The 21,169-nt window shown below is 46.5% G+C and overlaps 1 protein-coding gene across 3 annotated transcripts in view; it reads left to right on the top strand.

Annotated features, from left to right (window-relative positions):
• Positions 1–982: 982 nt before the first annotated feature.
• MAP3K21 (mitogen-activated protein kinase kinase kinase 21) overlaps positions 983–21,169 on the top strand; it is a 65,270-nt gene continuing 45,083 nt past the window's right edge. For all 3 annotated transcript variants that reach the window (XR_015241574.1, XM_086679666.1, XM_086679665.1), the window contains exons 1-2: positions 983–2,070; positions 19,575–19,755. Coding sequence is in view for 2 of the 3 variants with exons in the window: in XM_086679666.1 (XP_086535792.1) it covers positions 1,242–2,070; positions 19,575–19,755 (1,010 nt within the window). In the remaining variant the exon portion in view is untranslated. The remainder of the gene's footprint in view (positions 2,071–19,574; positions 19,756–21,169) is intronic.

The raw sequence follows: 21,169 nt of genomic DNA, 5'->3' as shown, positions 1-21,169 counted from the left end.
TGAGAACTCGTCATTTTATTCCTTTCCACAGCCCTTCTGACCCAGTAAACTCTCGAAGATGATTTTCTTAAATAATGAAAAAATTACAGAGAAAAAAGTCTGTTCAGACAGGAAAATCTCAAAGTTCCTCCTTATCGCTACCCTTGACATGCTCCCTGCCCTCAGACATAAAAGCTTCACTTTCCATCTCTTATGAGCTCACCCTTTCCTGCACAGAGCGAACGGGTAAGGGTGGAGGCCCTGCTTGCCAGAACGTTTCTGTACAGAGTTCGTCCCGAGCGAAGCGCCAGTAAACACCTGTGAATGAACAGTCAGCACAGCAGTGAAGGCTGGAGCTCTGGGCACAGTCTCCCTCGCTCTATTCGCCTTTTCTGGGAATATGTCTGGCCAACGCTTCCTAAACCCGAACCTGTGGGTTCACAGGGGACAGGGGGTTCTTTCCCACTCGAGGGACCAGTAAAGAAAGGCAAACGCGGGATTATCTGTCAAGAAGAACGAGCTTCGGGGCCTCTACAACCTGCAGCTCACTGCGCGGGGGATCCGTAATCTGGTTAGTTCTGGGCTGGGCGGTGGATTTCCAATGCTCGCAGCCCGGGAACTGATATGGCAAGGCTGATACGGATTTGTTCTGCGACCCGTTCTGAGATGCACCGTGACTCTCCCAGAACTGCGACCTAGTCCCTCGCGTCACGCCCCAGCGCCCCGGATCCTCCCCTGCCGCTGCACTGCTTTTTGGAGAATTGTGGCCTCCCCGAAGCCTTACCCTTGGCTTGACTTTTCTGGAAAACCTCGTGCACCCACTGCCGGCTCCGCCTCCCGGGCCAAGTGGGCGCGGCGCACCCAAGCCCCCGAGCGTCAGCGGCGGGGGCGGCCCCGGACCCGGGGTCTGGGCGGGCCGCGAGGGGGCGTGGCGGGCCAGCGCGGTGGGCGGGTCCCGGCGGGGCGGGGCGGGGCGGGCCCGGAGGGGCGGGCCCAGGCCGCGGCTAGGCCCAGCCTGCCACAGGCCCGCCGCAGGCCCAGCGCGCCACCATGGTGCTACAGCGCCCGCCACCGCGGGGACCGCTGCAGCAGCACAGGCGACCCAGGCGGGACGGGGACCGACGCCGGGGCCTACGGGTGGTCGGCCCGTGAACCCCCGCGTCCCGACCCCCCCCCCTCCTTGCCGGACCATGCGCGCCCCCAGCCGCCCCGGAGGCTGAGCCCGTCGCCCCGCTCCGCCGTCGCCCTCCCGGCCGCCCCCCATGGCCTTGCCGGGCTCCGAGGGCGCGGCTGACAGGCCGGTGTCCCCGGTCCGGGGCGCCCCCGCCGGCTCCGCGTCGTCGTCGTCCGCCTCCTCCGGCGGCTCGGCCTCCGCCCCGGCCGCGGCGGGAGCGGGGCTGTGGGCCGCTCTGTACGACTACGAGGCGCGCGGCGAGGACGAGCTGAGCCTGCGGCGCGGCCAGCTGGTGGAGGTGCTGTCCCAGGACGCCTCCGTGTCGGGCGACGAGGGCTGGTGGGCCGGCCAGGTGCAGCGGCGCCTGGGCATCTTCCCCGCCAACTACGTGGCGCCGTGCCGCCCGGCCGCCAGCCCCGCGCCGCCGCCGCCGCCGCCGCCGCCGCGGCCCGGCTCGCCGGTGCACATCGACTTCGAGCGGCTGGAGCTCAAGGAGCTCATCGGCGCCGGCGGCTTCGGGCAGGTGTACCGCGCCACCTGGCAGGGCCAGGAGGTGGCGGTGAAGGCGGCGCGGCGCGACCCGGAGCAGGACGCGGCGGCGGCGGCCGAGAGCGTGCGGCGGGAGGCGAGGCTCTTCGCCATGCTGCGGCACCCCAACATCATCGAGCTGCGCGGTGTGTGCCTGCAGCAGCCGCACCTCTGCCTGGTGCTCGAGTTCGCCCGCGGCGGAGCGCTCAACCGCGCGCTGGCCGCCGCCAACGCCGCCCCGGACCCGCGCGCGCCCGGTGCGCGCCGCGCGCGCCGCATCCCCCCGCACGTGCTGGTCAACTGGGCTGTGCAGATCGCGCGGGGCATGCTCTACCTGCACGAGGAGGCCGTCGTGTCCATCCTGCACCGGGACCTCAAGTCCAGCAACAGTAAGTGGGCCGGGGAGGTGGTGGGCGGGGAGGGGGGCGGGAGACGCAGCCTTGCTCGGCGGAGCCCACTGCGCGTGCCAGCCCTGGGCGGGCCCCCCGGGCGCAGAACCAGGTGGAAGGAGGCTCCAGCAGCACCTCCTGAGCAGGCCTTTCGGGGCCCAGAGATCCCGCTAGACCTTGGTTACTTGCTTTGGGGCAGGTGACGCACTCACCTTGACTTCCTTCTGTTGCTTTTGGGTGCCTTTTTTAAAAAGGCAGCTCGTCTTGCTTGATGACTAAACAGTTGTTAAATAGCTGGATCTCCTGGAAACCCCACGGTGCCGTTTGGCCTTGAGGTACACTAAGTGGCTCATTTTATGGAACTGCAAACCGGGGCCTCATAACCTGGGGAACCCATGGCCCTCCTTGTCGGCTTCATCAAACTCCTCCTTTCCTTCCGCTTTACGAGTGCTGAATTGAAGTCGCTCTTTACCACTTTGAATATGGCTTCGTGTCCTTTGACAATTTCCAAAGATTTTCGTTCAGACGTCTCTGCACAGGAAGTGGGATTTTATCATTGGTTTGGTAGCTTGAGTGTTGATGACAGGTCTCCAGAAAATAAACACCGGTTTGTGCCATCATGCACGTTTAGGCTACCAGCAAGCGCGTTGTCCTTGCACACGTACTTGGAATCCTGAAGACCTGGCCCGTGTCCTTTACTTTGTTTATAAATCAAGATGGATTTTTCTAGCTGTCCATAGAGAACTGACAAATGGGCTAAACCCGAATCCTGTGAAATTTCACCTTATAAAACTGGGAATGGGATCGCTGTTGAAACTTGGTTCTTCAGCATTGAAGATCCCTTCATATTCTTAGGATGGGATGAAATCTTGTGAAAGATTAAAGACGCAGCCAGAACTGGCATTGGCCGACCGCAGCTGCCTGTCTTTCAACCTGGTAAAACCTGCTGGGACAGGCGCTAACCCAAACGGAAACATTGTCCTTCCCCAAGTCTGCAGAAAAAAGAGTGACAGGAAGAAATGATGTTTCATATGTGTGTGTGGATTCTTTTTCCTATTCAGAATTCTTCCGCACTGAAAGTTATTTGAAAATGACGAATATCCGACTTTCATTATGGGAATCAGACTATTTAAAGTGTTGGTACCTGCAGGCAAGCATTGGATAGTTTTAGTTTTTGTTTTTTTGGGGTTTTTTTGTTTTTTTTTTTAGGACTCTTGCCAACCCTCGATACAAATTATACTCTTATAATCTAGTTTGCAACTACTCAAGTGTCAGAAGCAAATTCAAACAAGATATGGCATAGAAATAATGGCAGTGGTCTTGTGTTCTGAGTTTGGACAGAGGTCACATGGAGGACCTAGGATTATTTACTTTTGGACTACATGTTACAGTAAAGACAGCACAATTTTCAATGTACTTACTTTTGTAAATGCTTCAAACCTGACAGCGTTCACTACCAGTTGGTGCTTATTTCCTGGAATATGCTTTCCTTGAAGGATAGATAGGTCTAACCTGCTGCCACAGAACAAGGTGTCTGTGCACAGTCTGTGGGTTCCATAAGTTCTCTCCTCGGTGATGTCCTGCAAGTCCTTATCTGCTGGTTATTTTCTGCAAAACCTGGTGTTTTAAGGACAGCAAAAAAGAACATCATTGCTTGCTCTGCCTGGGCATTTGCTGCGGTTCTGTGATACACGTGGAACCTGCCATTCTACAGGCGTACTTACCCTGTTGCAGGGCGTCAGTTACCAACGCAGGCAAACAGTTTGGGTTAGGTTGATCCTTAGATCAAAAAAGTAAAGGGCCTGTAACTATTACTTTGCATTATGCTTACTTTGTCTTGTCTTGTTGGATGGTGATGATGCTTGAGGTCTTCATGAATCTGTTCTTCAAGGTAGAGTACGTTTGCTAGTATTTGTCAAAGCATAGATGGGGAGAATAATCCATGTTCCAATCACCAACCTTTTTATATGAATTAAAATCTTTCATAGAGCTAATACTATTAAGTAGTAAAAAGAAATAACATGACCCTGGAATAATAACATGGTTAAGTGGTTTTTAATGACAGCAGGAAACTTGAACAGCGGCACATAGACTCCTGCACAGGAGTGGATGTATCATTTGGACGTGGTTATATGCTGCAAAATGTTTTTGAAAGCATTTTCACTCTCAGAATAAATTGCCAAACTTCCTGGAGCATTTTAATTTCTGTAACTGTCAGGCAAGGCTGTCTTTGCTTTAAATTGTTGTACTTTGAAAAAGATGTGATTGACTTGGTCGTTAGCCTAGCCAAGTACTTGTTACAGTAGGACCATTGCTATAGTTTTTAAATTACTATAATGTGGATATTTTTAATAGGGCCCAAAATGTGCAAATCACAGTGCCTAGCACATTGCCTTATCCTCACTTTCTGGTCTTATTTATTCAATGAATAAATGCAGATACTTTGGGAATTCTCTTGTGATCTGTGAAGCCATAACTTTTTTTTTTTTTTTAAGTTTATTTACTTTGAAAGAGAAAGAGAGAGCATGAGCATAAGCAGGGTAGGGGAAGAGAGAGAGAGAGAGAGAGAGAGAGAGAGAGAGAGAATCCCAAGCAGCCTCTGCACTATCAGCATGGAGCCCAGTGTGGGGCTCGAACTCACAAATCACGAGATCATGACTTGAGCCAAAACCAAGAGTTTAACTGACTGAGCCACCCAGGCACCCCTGAAGCCATAACTTCTTGTTCAGACGTTTGAATGTTCTCAAACGTGAAATTCTACTACAGTGTGTTTTGTTTGAATTTAATTGGTTATTTGCTAATGGTGGTAGTGAGTTAATGATAATGTAAACAAGGTTTTAAAAATCAATATTGAATTTTATCTTCATTCTGGAGCCTACAAAGAGCCAGTGTAAAACTACCTGGAACCAAGTTAGTTGAAATTATTGTTTAAAACAAATGTTTAAATTTGTCATAGGAAGACATGGCTTTTGTTAGGTATTTTTTATTTCCTCTTTTCTCATTGGTCTTTTTAAGTTTTATCACATATTTGAGGTGGAGCTTATGTTGAAATCCTAGCTGTGTTGTGTTGGAATCAACTGCTTTGTTCCTTTTCTAACAGCCAAAGATTTAAAGTTGAGCCAAATTTAGCACATTTTAAGCATCATTTATGTTGTTAAAACATGCTAGGCCCTGTCACTCCTGGGGTGTAAAGCGTGTAGAAAATGCCTTGCCAAGTCTGTATGCAACAACTAGAGAACAGTATGAGGCAACATGGGGTTCCTATGAACTTGGCCAGTTTTCCACCCATGCAGAGAAGGGAGAAAAATCATTGAGCGTTTATTCAATAAACCTTGAGCCCTCCCCCTCCCCTTCCCCAGTCACTACTGGGCCCTAGGGACACAGTGGCAAACCCGATGACAATATCCCTGCTGGCATAGGACGCAGCCTAGCAAGAAAGAAGGACGGTAGCCATGCAGTGGCAAATGTGAGTGAGTATGGTCAAGAGGATTAAGCATGGTGATAGCAGACAGTGATGGGGCAGAGGGGGAGGGTGTCAGTCAGACGGGTGGTCCAGGGAAGCCACCCTGAGGAGTGACACAGAGACGTATGTGAGGAGGAAGCATGAGTCAAGCAAAGATCCAGGCAAAGGGAGATTGAAGCAGCCCTGAGCCTCCCTTCTCAGGGAGAGGAGGGAAGACCGGGAGGCTGAGGCCGAGGGTCGAGCAGGGGTAGGCATGGTGGGGCTTGCGGCCGTGACCCATGGGGGGGTTCCGCTCTGAGTGCTGACTGTCTGGAGCCTGGAAGCATTCTGTGCAGAGGAGTGGTGGGATCCGATGGTGTGTTTACAGGATGACTCTCGCTGCTGTGGAAAATGGACTTGAAATTGGCCTACGCGGAGGCTGTTGAGGTTGCTCCTGCCAAAGAAGGCATTGGTTTCACCCAATGGAAGCCGTTTTCAGGGAAGTTACCAAGGAGGAGTGGAGACAAATTAGTACAGTATGCGAATTACTGAGGATTGTTTGAATTATTAGGATTGAGTCTGTGTTTTGTTTATTCTGGCGTGATTCAGGATTGAAGACAAGATTATGTGGCATAATTTATGTCTGTCGGTTCGTTTTTTAATACTGCTTACCGAGTTGTGGTGGTGGTGCTCTTAGCAGAAAACAAATATCTCGTGAGAAACTGAGCCACAAATTTTGGTAGCTACTTGCTTTTATACTTTTCAGCGATTTTTTTTATCCTGATTTTTTTTTTTTTTTTTTAGCCTTCTGGGGAATCATTATTACATATATTATCTACAGTGGCATTTACATTCAATAAGTGGACATACTTAGATTTATTACCAAATGCAATTTAGAGCTCTCCCTAAAACAAACTACAAAAGGAATTTTTTTCTTTTCTTTCTTTTTTTTTTTTAGTTTTTCTTATTAGTAGTACGGTGTAAATAAAGGAACTATTTGAGAAAATTATAGGAACTGTCATCTCCAGATAAGGTGCTTAAATAGCTCATCAGAGTGATTTGGAGGAGCTATTAATTACGCTATTATCAGTTAAAAGACACGCATCTTCTTCCTTCTCTTGTCTGTTCTTTTATTCCAGACGTGTAGCTTCATGCCACAGCCTCCTTCTACTCCAAGGGGCGCAGGAAGATGAGTACAGATACCCCAATGGTGGCAAGGGCTAATCTCATTCTGAAACAAACAAAAAAAACCAGGTAAAGGATATATTTTTAGAAGAATAGCAATGATGAAGGGTCCCCACATCTTCCCCTACCATTTTCAGACTTGCATATTAAAAATAACTAGGCCATGGGGCGCCTGGGTGGCTCAGTCGGTTGAGCATCCGACTCCGGCTCACGTCATGATCTCACAATTCGTGAGTTCGAGCCCCATGTCGGCCTCTGTGCTGTCAGCAACGAGCCTGGAGCCTGCTTTTGGATTCTGTGTCTCCCTCTCTCTGCCCCTTCCCCGCTCATGCTGTCTTTCTTTGTCTCTCAAAAATGAATAAACGTTAAAAAAAATTTTTTTTTTAATAAAAATAACTAGGCCAGCACTCATTTTTTTATAGCTGTTAGGGTTGGGAGGGGGGTGTCAGTTATTTGGGTCTGGATCATGCAGGCTGATTCCACTCTGTGCATCTGATCAGATCATGCTTGTAGTCATTGTCAAGTGGATCAAAGCCTAGTGAAGGAAAGAAGAGAAGGGAAGACCACTCCATCCATTTCAGAAGGTGTCTGAAAGCCCTGTTTGCACGCAAGGGTTGAACTTCGCCAGGACAGCGTAGCTACTGGCGGGAGCATTGCCTTCCACCTCCGTCAGACCTGGGTTCGATTATCAGTGTTGTCATTTAGGAGCCGTTGTGACCTTGGGCAAGTTGTATAACCTCATTGAGCCTGAATTTCTAGATTTCTGATACGGTCTGCTGAATTCCTCTCTTGGATGCAGACAGAGTCCTGGGGAGGAAATCTGTTTGATGTTTCTTTTACTCATCAAAGGCGTTTGTGGAAAAACTGGCATGAAAACAAAGGACATTTTTAGGGAACCAAGGGTAGTCAGGTGCAGCTAGAATGAAGGGCAGTCCAGGAGTTTCGTGGGAAGGAAACAGGCATTCAGCACGTGGCCAGCAGTGAGTGAGGGCCTTGAACGCCATACTAACATGTACAGACTAACAAGAGGCAGCCATTAAAGGTTTTCAGGAAGAACATGGTCTGTTCGGCTGAAAGGTTAACATTTGTACGGAAAAAAGAAACACGAGCCTGGGATAATTTGCTTTATGACTGTCCTATCCTAGCTTATCAGCAGGGCAGTAAAAATTAAAATACTTAGACACTGGTTTGACGTAAATTGTTTATCATTTATGACTGGAGCCTAGTTTTTATAATCACCGTTTATTTGGTGAGTTAGTTGAGAGCATTTTCTCTCTCTGATTCACTAGAGTTAGGAAATAGTGACCAGATTTACCATGCCAGGCTGATGATTTTCATTCCAAGTATCAGTGACTGTCCCCAAACCCTCCCCAGCCCTGAGGAGCTCCCAAAAGGTGAAACACCTCAGTAAGGAATGTCAGGGGGCAGAGCAAGGGTTCCTACACAGGCTGGCAGAACTGTGCTGGTTTTATTTGGGAGCCTGAAGCAGATTTTTACAGTTGACCTCCAATCAGTATGAATTTAGTTATTTTTAAAAATTCATCTCGGGGTGCCTGGGTGGCTCAGTCATTTGGGTGTCTGACTTCAGCTCAAGTCATGATCTCGCGGTCGGTGAGACTGTGCTAACAACTCAGAGCCTGGAGCCTGCTTCGGATTCTGTGTCTCCCTCTGTCTCTCTGCTCCTCCCCCACTCGTGCTCTGTCTCTCTCTGTCTCTCAAAAATGAATAAATGTTAAAAAAATTTTTTTTTAAATTCATCTCTCTTGGGGCGCCTGGGTGGCTTAGTCAGTTAAGCATCTGACTTCAGCTTAGGTCATGATCTCCTGATCCGTGGGTTCGAGCCCCACATCAGGCTCTGTGCTGCAGCCTGGAACCTGCTTCAGATTCTGTGTCTTCCTTCCTCTCTGCCCTTCTCCCACTTATGCTCTGTCTCTCAAAAATGAATAAATGTTAAAAAATTTTAAAATCATCTAATGCTGCTTCGTCTCAAGTGCTTTAACTAAGCAATGGCCCTGGGGCATCTGAGTGGCTCAGTCGGTTAGGCGTCCGACTTCGGCTCAAGTCGTGATCTCAGAGTTCGTGAGTTTGAGCCCCGCGTCAGGCTCTGTGCTGACAGCTCAGAGCCTGGAGCCTGCTTCAGCTTCTGTGTCTCCCTGTCTCTCTGCCCCTCTCCCGCTCATTCTCTCTCTCTCTCTCTCTCTCTGTCTCTCTGTCAAAAATGAATAAACGTTAAAAAACAAAACAAAAAAAACAACTAAGCAATGGCTGTAATAGGAACAATGGCTCACACTTATCTAATGCATCCAAAGTACTGGCACTGCCCAAACCTGATTCTCATTTATGCCTCACAGCAACCTTTTGACTGTCCCCATTTTACAGATGAAGAAACTGAAGCCAGGGTTTACTTGCCTTTGTCAAGGTCCCTTGTTGAATCCAGAGCCTCTGATCCCAGAACTTGAGCATTTATCTTCTCCATCTACTGCCTGGATGAACAGTTCTCAAGTGTTTATCATCAGGACCCCAAAGAGCTGTTGTTTACGTGGGTTATAGCTACTGATATTTACCAAGTTAGAAACCTGAAATGATAAACTTAAAAATATTTAATAATAGGGGCGCTTGGGTGGCTCAGTCGGTTAGGTGTCCAACTCCGGCTCAGGTCATGATCTCATGGCTCGTGAGTTCGGGTCCCGTGTTGGGCTCTGTGCTGACAGCTCGGAGCCTGTAGCCTGCTTTGGATTCTGTGTCTCCCTCTGCCTCTGCCTCTCCCCTGCTTGTGTTCTGTCTCTCTGTCTCTCAAAAATAAACATTAAATTTTTAAAAAATATTTAATAATAGAAGAATAGCAGACCCATTACATTTTAATAAAGCATTTTTAATGCGGGGGAGGGAGCTCTTATTTTCCAAGACAAGTTGAGAAAGGAGAGCGGCATTGTTTTATGCTTTTGAAGCCACTTTGTGGCTTCTGCAATCTCTTGCCACCGTGAGGATGCCCAGGGGCTCCTGGACCATACTTTGAGACCCTCTAGGCCAGACGATCAGTTGGTACGAATGGCACTCTGGAGCAGCTGTTCGTACGCCAAATGTGGTATCGGAAGCTCCTCGTGAGCTTTTAAAAAGTAAAATCCCTTGTCTCATTTTTGGATGCTCTGATTTAGTTGACCATAGTCGGGAACAAGCAATGAATTTTCTTCTACCATTTTATTTCAAACATCTTGAAATACGCAATTGAAGGAACTTTAACCGAGCACTTATACACTCTCCTGCCATTAATGTTTTACTAACTTGCTTTAACACAAATTTAACTCTGTCCATTCATTAATCAATCTGGGCTTTTGATGCAGCAGTATGTTTTTTAAAAGGCTTCCGGATGATTTCAGTGCGGCACCAAGTTCGGAAATTGTTCAAAGGGCCAGATTTGTGGGTTCCTTCTTGGTGGTTTTCTGGGTTGATCTATAAATTCTTCCATGAATACACACTGCATCTGAAATCCAGTTCACTGTCTGATGAAATTGGATGGTTGGTCATAGAGGACACCGGGTAAGAGTCTGGGTGGCTTCTTCTGGGCTTGTGTCTCTGGGGAAAGGAATATCTTTAAGCATTTGGCCTTTGACGTTGGGTGACAAATAGTGTCCCTGTGGTGTCGGAGGTCTGCACCCTGACTCCACAGCTCACCAACTGTGGGCTCACGGGCACTGACTTCCTGAATAGGGCGATGTGAGGATAAAGCGAGATAGTGTACTCCTGGGGTCAGCACACTTTTCCTGTGAAGCCCCAGACAGTAAATATTAAGGTCTCTGTTGCAGTTGGTCAACTCTGCTGTTGTAGCTGAAAACATCCACAGACAGTATGTAAACAAATGAGTGTGGCTGTGTTCCAATAAAACTTTATTTACAAAGTAGACATTGGGCTGTCTACATGGGCTGGACTTGGCCCATGGGGTGTAGTTTGCTGACTCCTGGCATATGTCAAAGCATTGAGGAAGTAAGCTGTAAGACACAGTCTAAGTGTAAGCTGGCGAGGAGACTCGTTTTTCTATGTTACTTAGAAACACTTTGAGTGCTTTAAATACTTCCTAAAGTTGTTGTGCATGAACTCCTTGATGCCTAAAAGTTTTCTACAACCTTAACATCATTATTAGTCATTCTGCGGTGTATAGTATCGTGTAGTCATGTATTTATTCATCTTGGTTGGGGGGAGGGTCTTTTTGATTTGGCTAATTTGCTTGATTGGGACGAGCCAGCAGTAGGAGGACACAGTCTGGAGCTTTGTTCTCTGTACAGGTGCTGCCATCTGCGTGCTGTGGCAGGTCTGCTTGCAACTTGGGTTGATAAGTTGAGGGTCAAGGAGGAGGCACGAAGAACTGTGTTGCTATTGTAACCGTTTCACCACCAGGTTTCATTACTAGTCCAGTTCTCTAAGCTATTGGCCAAAGACCAAATCACGTGCCATCTGGGGGAGAGTCTTGACTGCACGTAGGAATGTTTGAGTTCTTCCTGGCACAAGGTGATTTGAAGGAGCGCATTGGGTTTCTGCTTTTCTGCAAACGTTGCATCCAATAGTATGAGATATGTGACTTTCTGTTCACTAATATGTCAGTGTAGCATATGGTGGAAGAATTCCTCCCTCCGTTTGCTTTGTCACCTACTTTGTGAAAAGACCAAGGTGACACAAACACTGAGCTAGATTTTCACACGATGAAATGTAGGAAGTTTTCTCATTCAAACTGAGTATCGTATGTGTCCAGGAAAAGGGTTGTACGGTGGCTTTTGGATTGGGCACCAGAGCAATGAGAAACTCTATTTTCGCTGACCACATCTGCATCTTCTTTATCGAAGTCCATCTTGTATTCAGTAAGCTAACGCACTCATTTATGCAGCAGTTATTTATTGATTGTGGACTCTATGCCAGGAACTCTCGGAGAGGCTCTTGCTGTTCAGTAGTGAGCAAAGCAGGAACGCATTCCTCCACTCCTGGAACTTCCATTCCAGTAAAACAACGCAGATGTTAAATAATAAATCATAAAGGATGTAGCATGCTGGAGAGTTGGTAAACCTCAGTTTGAAGAGGGTGAATCTGTTGAGGTGAGAGGTTGAAGTTTTAGGTTGGATGGGTAAGGAAGGCCTTCCAGAAAAGGTGGGTTATCGGGAAAACCTGAAGAAGTGAGGAAACGGGCCATCTGGAAAAGAATGCTCTCACAGAGGGAACAGAGCCTGCAAAATCCCTAAAGCAGGAGGCCAGTGTGGCAGGAGAGGACTGGAGCAGAACAGTAGGTCGTGAGGGGTTGGAGACAGGGTCGTGTAGGTCTCCCAAGACCTTCGACTTTACTATGACCCTGGAGGGTTTCCAACTGAGAACTGGGATCTGACTCGCCTTGTAACAGGACCTTACTGGCTGCAGCCAGGGCAGAGGTAAATACTTGGGAGTCATCCGCATGGAAATGGTATTTAAAGCCCTGAGGTGGGCTGAAATTATCTGGGGAGTGAGTAGATAGAAGGACCACAGATCCAAGACCCTAGTCCTGGAGGTCTGCAGTAGTTAGAGATCAGGGAGGTGAGCAGGAACCAGAAAAAGGAGCGGCTGGCAAAGAAAGGGAGCCCCAGGGAGCGGGGGATGCGCCGGAGGTCAGCGAAGAACACGTTTCAGAGGAGGACGATCAACTGTGTCAAATGCTGCAGACGGATAGGAATTCAAATAACCGTCCTGTTGTAATTCTCTGTAGAACAGTCTTCCTTTCCTAATACTGTTCCAGGAGTGTGGAGGTTGACTTGGTTTTCTGCAGTAGCAGCTGACCTCACGTGAGAAAGCTTGTAATAGTTCATCTCCCTCACATTCATTTTCCCCCCTTACACTAGGTAGCCGTTCATTTAACAAATACCGAGCGTATAAAAATGCCAGTTGCTGTGCAGCATAAGTAAATAAATAAATAAATAAGGCGAACCAGGTGTAAATTCTACCCTCCAGTCACTTATAATATCATCAGAGAGAGGAGAGGGACAAGTACGAGAAGACCTTAAGTGTAACGAGAGCGGGACTAGAAAGTAGAAACTTCTAGCTAAGGTCTTGCAGGAAGAACCCAAAGGCCCTTACTTACTGACTCCTGTGCGATCTGAGCAGGAGGAGAGTGAGGGAGTTGTGCTTTTTTTTTCTTTCTTTTTTTTAGAGAAGGGAATTGGAGATTCCAAAAGGGTTATAGACGTGGAAGTGGTCTCCCAGTGGAAGGCGGTGCTGGTGCCCTGATGCTTATGCAAAAAGTGGGGTGCCTGCCCCGTGTGGTTTTTATGGAGGGGAGGAGGGGAGGGCATGCCGTACAGCAGGTGCTAGGGTGCTGTGCTGTGTTTTCCAGAGGTGGGCACCAGTGCCCAGAATTGTTAGGATGCGGGGTTCATTTTAGAGGGCACCAGAAGAACCGGAAAGGTCATTTCAGATGAGGTCCAGAGGGGGCTTGAAGGCCAGGGGGAAATTTTAGATTTGCCTCCGCAGATCTAGGAGTGGCTGAGTGGTGTGTGTGTTGGGGGAGGCGACAAGGTGCCAGTGGGGAAATAGATGGAAAGAAATGTGTGCAGATGTGGTCCTACTTGGTAAGCTTAGAAAGTCATCACTTAATCCCTCATAGATGGTCGGTTTCAGACTTGAAATTCTCAGTCACCTTCCCTAGGCTGACAGAAGCAATGTGTATTAATGCTATATTCTTTCACACTTTGCTTTTGTCAACCTGTTCTCTTTCTTAGGACTTTTGTTTTGATTCTACATTTCCAGTTAAAGATTAATTGAGACTACCCCATTTGGCTCAAATGGAATTTGGACACAGCAATCCCATAAGTGGTGAGAGAATAGAATGGATACAGTGTAATTGCTTTTTAAAAAATATACATTATATGCGATAATTCCGAAAATAGTGATGTGAAACTTCAAAGGAGCCGGAAAAAATCAAGTGCCTCATGGTCGAATAAGTAGACTAAGTACAAGGTTGTAAAGGCTGATTGTTCACGAACAGGGCTAACAAGGGTCAAAAATCTTCACTCAAGTCTCACAAAAGGGGGCTCAAACGCTCGTCGCTAGGTTACTAACAAGAATTTGCCATTTCTGGGGCCAAAATTTATTCGCCTGGTCCGTACATTCTTCTGGTGGCTGACTGGTGTGCTCCAGACCCTTCCCGGGGCATGGCAGGAAGCGGAAGCTGGCCGCCGACCTTGAGGCCTTAGGCTGAAACCTGGCCAGGTGCCCGAGTCCACCTGTCGGGACACTGGCTATTTTTGGTTTCGGTCACTTTGCCCAAAAGATAAGGAATTTCAGGAATTCTGCTGCACACCTCTGAAACAGAATCCAGAACAATGGGCCTTTCATGGAAGTCTAAACGTTTGACATTCAGAATGTTATTTTAACTTGTTTTCTGTTCAAAGTGTGGAGGCACTTAGCTCCCATGGAGACTTTGGACTGGAGTCCGGGTGGGGGGAGGTGCCCTCAAACCTTCACTACAGAGGCTGCTCAGGGCACATTCAGCCCTGAGATTTACTTAGAACGCAATCAGTCTTAAATACTTAATTTTTTTGACATTTTATTTAATTTTGAGAGAGAGAGACAGACAGAGCACAAGTCGGGGAGGGGCAGAGAGAGAGGGAGACAGAGAATCCAAAGCAGGCTCCAGGCTCCGAGCTGTCAGCACAGAGCCCGACAGGGGGCTCGAACCCACGAACCACGAGATCATGACCTGAGTGGAAGTCGGAAGCTTAACTGACGGAGCCACCCAGTGGCCCCTAAATATTTTGTTTTTGGTTCTCACTGTTCTCAGTTATTGTCAAGGGTTGCCAAGCCTTCCTGGGGTCTGGGAAGGTACAATCATCTTTATGCCCGTTTTCATCAGTGCTCCCTTGTGCCTTCCTATGTGGATGTTTGTAAAAGTGAAGATGTGTGTGAAAATGTCTTAGAAGCCAATGTTTTATAGAACTGCAAGCCATTTTGATTATTAATTTGGGGTCTTTTTGGTGCGAAGAATAACCATTGTTTAAAAGTGAAATTAGTAGTATTAGAAGCGGAAAAATGAAATACTGCTGATAAAGTAACTGACTTACTTGGTTTTTGGTTTCTTTCTGTGGTTGAAGTATTGAGGGTTTTAAGAGATCCGATATTTATTTTTCTTGATATTCGTGGGGAATAAGGACTGAGAAGTAAATATACCCTAAGCTGATGTGGGAGGAAGGAAAATTAAAAAGCCCATCTCTTAAGCAGTCTACAAAATGAAATTTCTGGTTGTTTTGCCCCCTTCTTACAACCAGTAGCTTTCTCGGTAGAAGCTTTCACAGAAGACTGGGGAAGTAGCCCACAGACAGAACCTGAGATCTGGCTCTGTGTTGTAGGCGCGTGCTCTTGGATAACATTTCTAGACTGTACACTCGGGATAATGATTCCCACTCCCCAGAATAGTTTAGAGATGAACTGACTCTACATAGGAGAGGCTCTGTAAATGGTAGGCAATTGTCTTCGTATTAGCACTGGTGATAATTATCATTAATATCAGCTAGTCCATTGAGCATTCAATGTAGAGGGTACTTTGTTAGGTGACATTGGGGGATACAAGGGAAATGTATAAAATTCATTTCCTAGGATTCAGTAGCTTTGCACCTAAGTTAGGGCCATAAGTCTCAGGTGAAAAGATAACGGACAGAAGAACATGATATGTGGATAATGGATGATTGGAAAGATGAAATGGTCATTATCTTGTAGGATGCTCTAGAAGATTTTCCTCTGGAAGCTGGACCTTGAGAGTAGGTACAGTGTAGATGGACAGAAGGAATAAGAGGCTATTCCAAACAGAAGTGAGTCTCTCCCCCACCCTTCCATCCTTCACTATATAGTACAACATCGAATTTAAAAGTAGGGAAAATGGTAGAATTTTTGTCTTGCTGCTCACCGTCAGGTCATGATCTCATGATTCATGAGTTAGAGCCCCGCATCGGGCTCTCTGCTGTCAGCGCGGAGCCCACTTGGGATCCTCTGTCCCCCCCCAACCCCACCCCGCACCTCCCCCCCACACCTGCTCTCTCTCTATCTCTCTCCCCCCTCCTCTCTCTCAAAAATAAAAGCCCTTGGGGCGCCTGGGTGGCTCAGTCGGTTAAGCGTCCTACTTCAGCTCAGGTCACGATCTCACGGTCCGTGAGTTCGAGCCCCACGTCGGGCTCTGGGCTGATGATGGCCCAGAGCCTGGAGCCTGCTTCCGATTCTGTGTCTCCCTCTCTCTCTGACCCTCCCCCGTTCATGCTCTGCCTCTCTCTGTCTCAAAAATAAATAAGCGTTAAAAAAAATTTTTTTTTAAATAAAAAATAAAAAAAATAAATAAAAGCCCTTAAAAAAAATAAATCTAGTGTTGGCTCTCTCCATTTGCATGAACTCTTTGACTTTTAGGACTGTTTAATTTTGTAAACATTTGATGATATGCAGATAAAATGCAAATCCACTGCAAAGTGAAATTTCAAGTCTTGAAAAAGAGTCGAGGTTCCCTGAAGTCCATGAAGGTGATTTTGAAAAAGTTACTAAAAACACTTTCAAACCCATTGATAAAGGCTGTGTGTGTGTGTGTGTGTGTGTGTGTGTGTGTGTGAGAGAGATCTTTACAAAATGCTATGTTCCAGTGTTCTTAGCATCTGATGTTCTCATCTCTTGCTTATTGCGACCTTATGGTGTACCTACTGCCCCCATTCCCATGACAGGCAAAGAAACAAAAGTGCAGAATCCAAAGCAAGCCGTCTGGTCCTAGAGTGTGCACGTTCTTCCTCACTGCGCCAGACTGCCTCCACCGAGATCAGTTGATCATTAGCCACTGATAGGAAATCAGAAAGAAAAGAATGGTCACCTGAATGGAGAGAGATTTCTAAAGGATAAAGGAAGCTCTTGTGAAAAATTGATAAAAGCTGTCACCTGAGCAATGTGGTTAGTAGTTAGGAGTGTGTTTCTCTGGGTCAGACTGCTGGAGCTTTGCTGTTCCTTTAGCCACCTGACAGATTACCCAACACCTGTGTCTCAGCCTCCTTATCTATAAAGTACGGATAATAAATAGATTCTACCCATTGCACTGTGGGTGTGGATTTTATGATTAAAATACCCTAAATGAATCTGACGAATAGAAGGTACTTGGCAGACGTTCATTGTTCTTGTAACTGTTTGGGAAAATGGTCCTCTTTATGATCATGTTCTACAAATCAAAAAAGAAGAATGTCTTATGCTGGTCTCCAGTGTTGTTTGGATGGTTGATTCTAAAAGACCTCCATACATACTTGTTTACTTTTATCCCTTTAAGAGCTAGCACATGGTTGCAACAATGTTACACAAATGTCCTTAAAAAAAAAAAAAGATGAAATGGAGTTATTTTCATTTTGGTTTTCAAGGTAAAACCTGAGTAACAACCCCCCCCCCCCCCCCCCCCCCGCCATGCCCTGTTTACTCTGAAATTTGGATTACTGTTTAAATGGATTCGTTCTGTTGCTTTGTTTTTTTTTTCAACACTATCCTCTGATAAGGCCCATCTCTTGGGATTTTTGTGAGGCTTGAATGAAGTAATGGATGTGTGCAAGCTGTATGGGAAAACTCAGCACTTGTTAGGGACTCTCTTATTTGTTGTTGCTTCTGTTAGGCGGGAAGGGCACCTGCAAAGGGCAACTGTAACAATGTGCGTGTTTTGTTCATCTGTAAACGTGAAGCACCTGCCTTGAAGAAGACCAGACGCGGTGTAGATAACAGTATGAATGTGAATTGAGCGTGTCTGTCCCCCTCTTCCTCTTCTCCCTATCAACTTTCTGTCTCTCACTCCCTCTCTTTTGTTTCACTCTCTAACTCACACACGCTCTCTCAGAGCTAGTAGTCTAAGTGGAGAAGTCAGAGGTGAAAACAAATATTTCTAGTACCCTATGTTTTATAAGGGCCGTAATAGAAACACAAGGTTCGTGTGAGTAAGGGTGGGGGAGTAATTTTCCTTTGCTTAGAGGTATTTGGAAGGTTCCACCAAGAGGACCCTGTGGGGGCTGGATGAGGAGTTTAAGTGGAGGAAACACAGAGGAAGATGATGTCGTTTGAAAGGTAGGTTGCTGTGCGGAGGTAGAGCTCTGGTGGCCCACATGTTGGAGTGTGGACATTGTCTCTGAGTCATCGGGAATCATGGGAGTTGGTTTTTGGTTTTTGCTTTTTGTTTAATGCAGGTTTACTACCCTGTAACTTACATACAGTAAAACTCACCCTCTGAAGGAGTTGACAAATATGTATCATCCTGTGACAACAACCACCCCCACCACCAAGATAGAGAATTGGCATGGCCCCAAAAAGTTCTCTCGTGGAGCTTAGCAGTGAAGCCTATGCCATCAGCCTCCGCAGGCACGGATCTGATTTCTGTCCCTTTTCCAGAATACGAATGGAATCATAGTATGTCACCTTTCATGTCCAGCTGCTTTCACTTGGTGTGATGGTTTTGAGATTCATCCACGTTGTTGCCTATATTGGGAGTTTGTGTGTGGAAGGTTTAAAAATAAAGGAATGCTGTGACACTTTAGGAAGGTGAATCTGCTGGTAGATCATTATCCTGGCCAGTTAGGACGATTGTAATTCTGTGGCAGGGGAATTGGAGAAGGTGGGGGTGGGGTGGGGTGGAGGGGGTGCTTTGGAAAAAGACCAGTGGGGCTACAAGGCAGATTGCAGGTTTTTAAGGAATGAGATAAGTTAGCAAAAACAGTAGGTTTAAACTCTTCCCCTTGTAGCAGATGGGAAGGAGGAACCGGGTAAGTAGCTACATTAGTGTCACATGGAAAACCTCAGGAACGTTTCTGCATGGGTATAGGCAGAGGGAAATCAAGCAGGGGCAGAGAAGAACCCCGGGTTCTTGAAAGGGCAGGGTGTACGGGGTGCAGGTGGGGAGAGACTGAGAAGCATGTTTGTTTTAGCTACTGTTACACGAGAGCTCAGGGGCCGACTCTGGCAGTGACCTCAGCTCCTGGAAGTTGCTCTGTACATTCTGTATGTTGACAGGAGGCTGAGGGCCAGGAAAAGCAGCATCTGCATAATATTTATCTCAAGCTTTTACTTTTTGCTCTATTTTGAGCTTCAGTAAAGCAACGCAGTTCATCAAGTATCTTTAGGAGTTAAAAACCTGTAAGCATTTTGCAAATTTACTATAAGATAGTGTTTGCTAGTAACGATTTAGGGTGACAGTCCATCTGTTTGCTGTGTTCTTTAATACATTCAGTAGATGGGGCACCTGGGTGGCTCAGTCGGTTGAGCGTCCGACTTTGGCTCAGGTCATGATCTTGCAGTCCGTGAGTTTGAGACCCGGGTCAGGCTCTGTGCTGACAGCTCGGAGCCTGGAGCCTGCTTCAAATTCTGTGTCTCCCTCTCTCTCTGCCACCCCCCGCCCCCACATGCTCTGTGTCAAAAATAAATAAAAACATTAAAAAAATTTTTAAAACATTCAGTAGAGGCTCTGCCTTTAGATCAGGACCTACCTTCTAGGAAGAAAACAGTGTATTCTTTTCTTAAGGGGGGGGTTTGGGGGGGCGGAACTCTCACAGACTTCTGATCCTATCTGTGATACCTCAGTAAATGTTTCTTGCCCCTAGAAATCATTTACATTCTCATAAAAGGAAACATTCATAAAGACTGCTAAGCTGTGTTGTGCCTGTGGATTAAAAAAATAAACAACTTGTCACTGCAGGCAACTATGACATAGGTGATGGAAGTAAGGCAAGGTGGTAAAATACAAGCCCATTTCTCACTTACCTTCCGACTGCGGTGAAGGTTGTATCTTCAATACCAAAGAAACATTGGGATCAGAAAATTAGAAGAATGTGAAAATACTCCACCTTTAATTCTTTTGATTCTTTTTTTTTTTCTTTTTTTTAAGTTTTGCTGCTCGAGAAGATAGAGCATGACAACATCTGCAATAAAACGTTGAAGATCACAGACTTTGGGTTAGCGAGAGAATGGCACAGGACTACCAAAATGAGCGCCGCGGGCACTTACGCTTGGATGGCCCCGGAAGTCATCAAGTCCTCCTTGTTTTCTAAGGGAAGTGACATCTGGAGGTGAGCACCAGGTCTTGCACGATCGCAGACGTCTGCAGAAACTGGTTGGTATGCTTCCTTTAAATGAGTCCCAAAGTATTCAGCACCTGAGCATAACAGAGAACACAGGCCTTTTTTGAAGATTTCATGGTTTGGGTCAAGATGTAATCGCAACAGAACAGGTAACTTGAGGTTTTTTATCGTCATGACTTCATAACTTGGTAGGAGAACCTTCTCGTTAAATCCGAGGTTTGATTAAAACTGATTATAACTTGAGCTAATAGTAATGCCTAGATTTTGTAAGGCTCGTCAGTAAAGAATAGTACATTATTACTTTTTTTTTAAGTAAAATTTTGATTTCTCATGATTTACAGACAAGAGTAGCATGGAAGGAATTTGAGAAAATAATCGAGATCTGCTCCTTCATTTTATAGATTGCATCATCTAAAGATGAAAGCTTCCAGTTTGAGAATGGAGGGCTGGACCAGCTAGGAGCCCAGGTTAGTTAGATTCTCCATTCAGCTATGTCTGATTGGGGCATGAAGACATTATCAGTAATAGAACAGCAAAGAAAAATCAGTATGTTTAATAGCTACGATGGCCAGGAGCTAACTTGCCTTTATTTAAAGGGCATCTTCTGTAGCTAGCATTAAAATTCTAGATTTTTTTACTGTTTTGTACTGTTTTACTGTTTTGTACTGTTTTTTACTGATTTTTTACTGTTTTAGATATAATTTGCATGTCACACAGTCTGCCCATTTAAACTGTACAGTTCAGTGGCTTTTAGTATATTAATAGAATTGTATATCCATCACCACAGTCAATTTTGAGAACATTTGCATAATCCGAAAAAGAAATCCTACGCAGCGCAACCATCACTCCCCACACCCATCCCTCCCAGCCCCAGGCGACTGCTAATCTACGTTTTGTAAAAGCTTTAGATTTGCATATTCTGGGCATTTCCTATAGATGCAGTCATACGACCCCGTGGTCCTTTGTGACTGGCTTTTTTGGTTAACCTCATGTTTTCAAGGTTCAAGTTGGAGAATGAGTCAGGATATCCTTCTTTATTGCCAAGTAATATTCCATTGGGCGGATTGCCACATTTCGTTTGTCCGTTAATCAGTTGATGGGCTTGAGTTGTTTCCGCTCTTTAGTGATTCCAAATAAGGCTGCTATGAACATTTGAGTTGTTTCCGCTCTTTGGCGATTCTGAATCAGGCTGCTATGAACATTCATGGACGAGTTGTTGTGAGGGCGTAGGTTTTCAGTTCTCTTGGGTCTGTACCTAGGCAGGAAGCCGCTGCACCATGCGGTAATTCCGTGTGTGGTCATCATTCGAGGAGCTCCCAGACAACTTCCAAAACCACCTATTTGCACCCACGATCAGTGTATCTGGCTCTCGACGGCCCCACATCCTCACCAACACTTGTTG

The sequence above is a fragment of the Puma concolor genome, chromosome D2 (genome assembly GCF_028749965.1).
Source record: "Puma concolor isolate L17-30 chromosome D2, mPumCon1.1.hap2, whole genome shotgun sequence".
Taxonomy (NCBI): Eukaryota; Metazoa; Chordata; class Mammalia; order Carnivora; family Felidae; genus Puma; species Puma concolor.
This window is presented reverse-complemented; position numbering and strand designations above follow the sequence as displayed.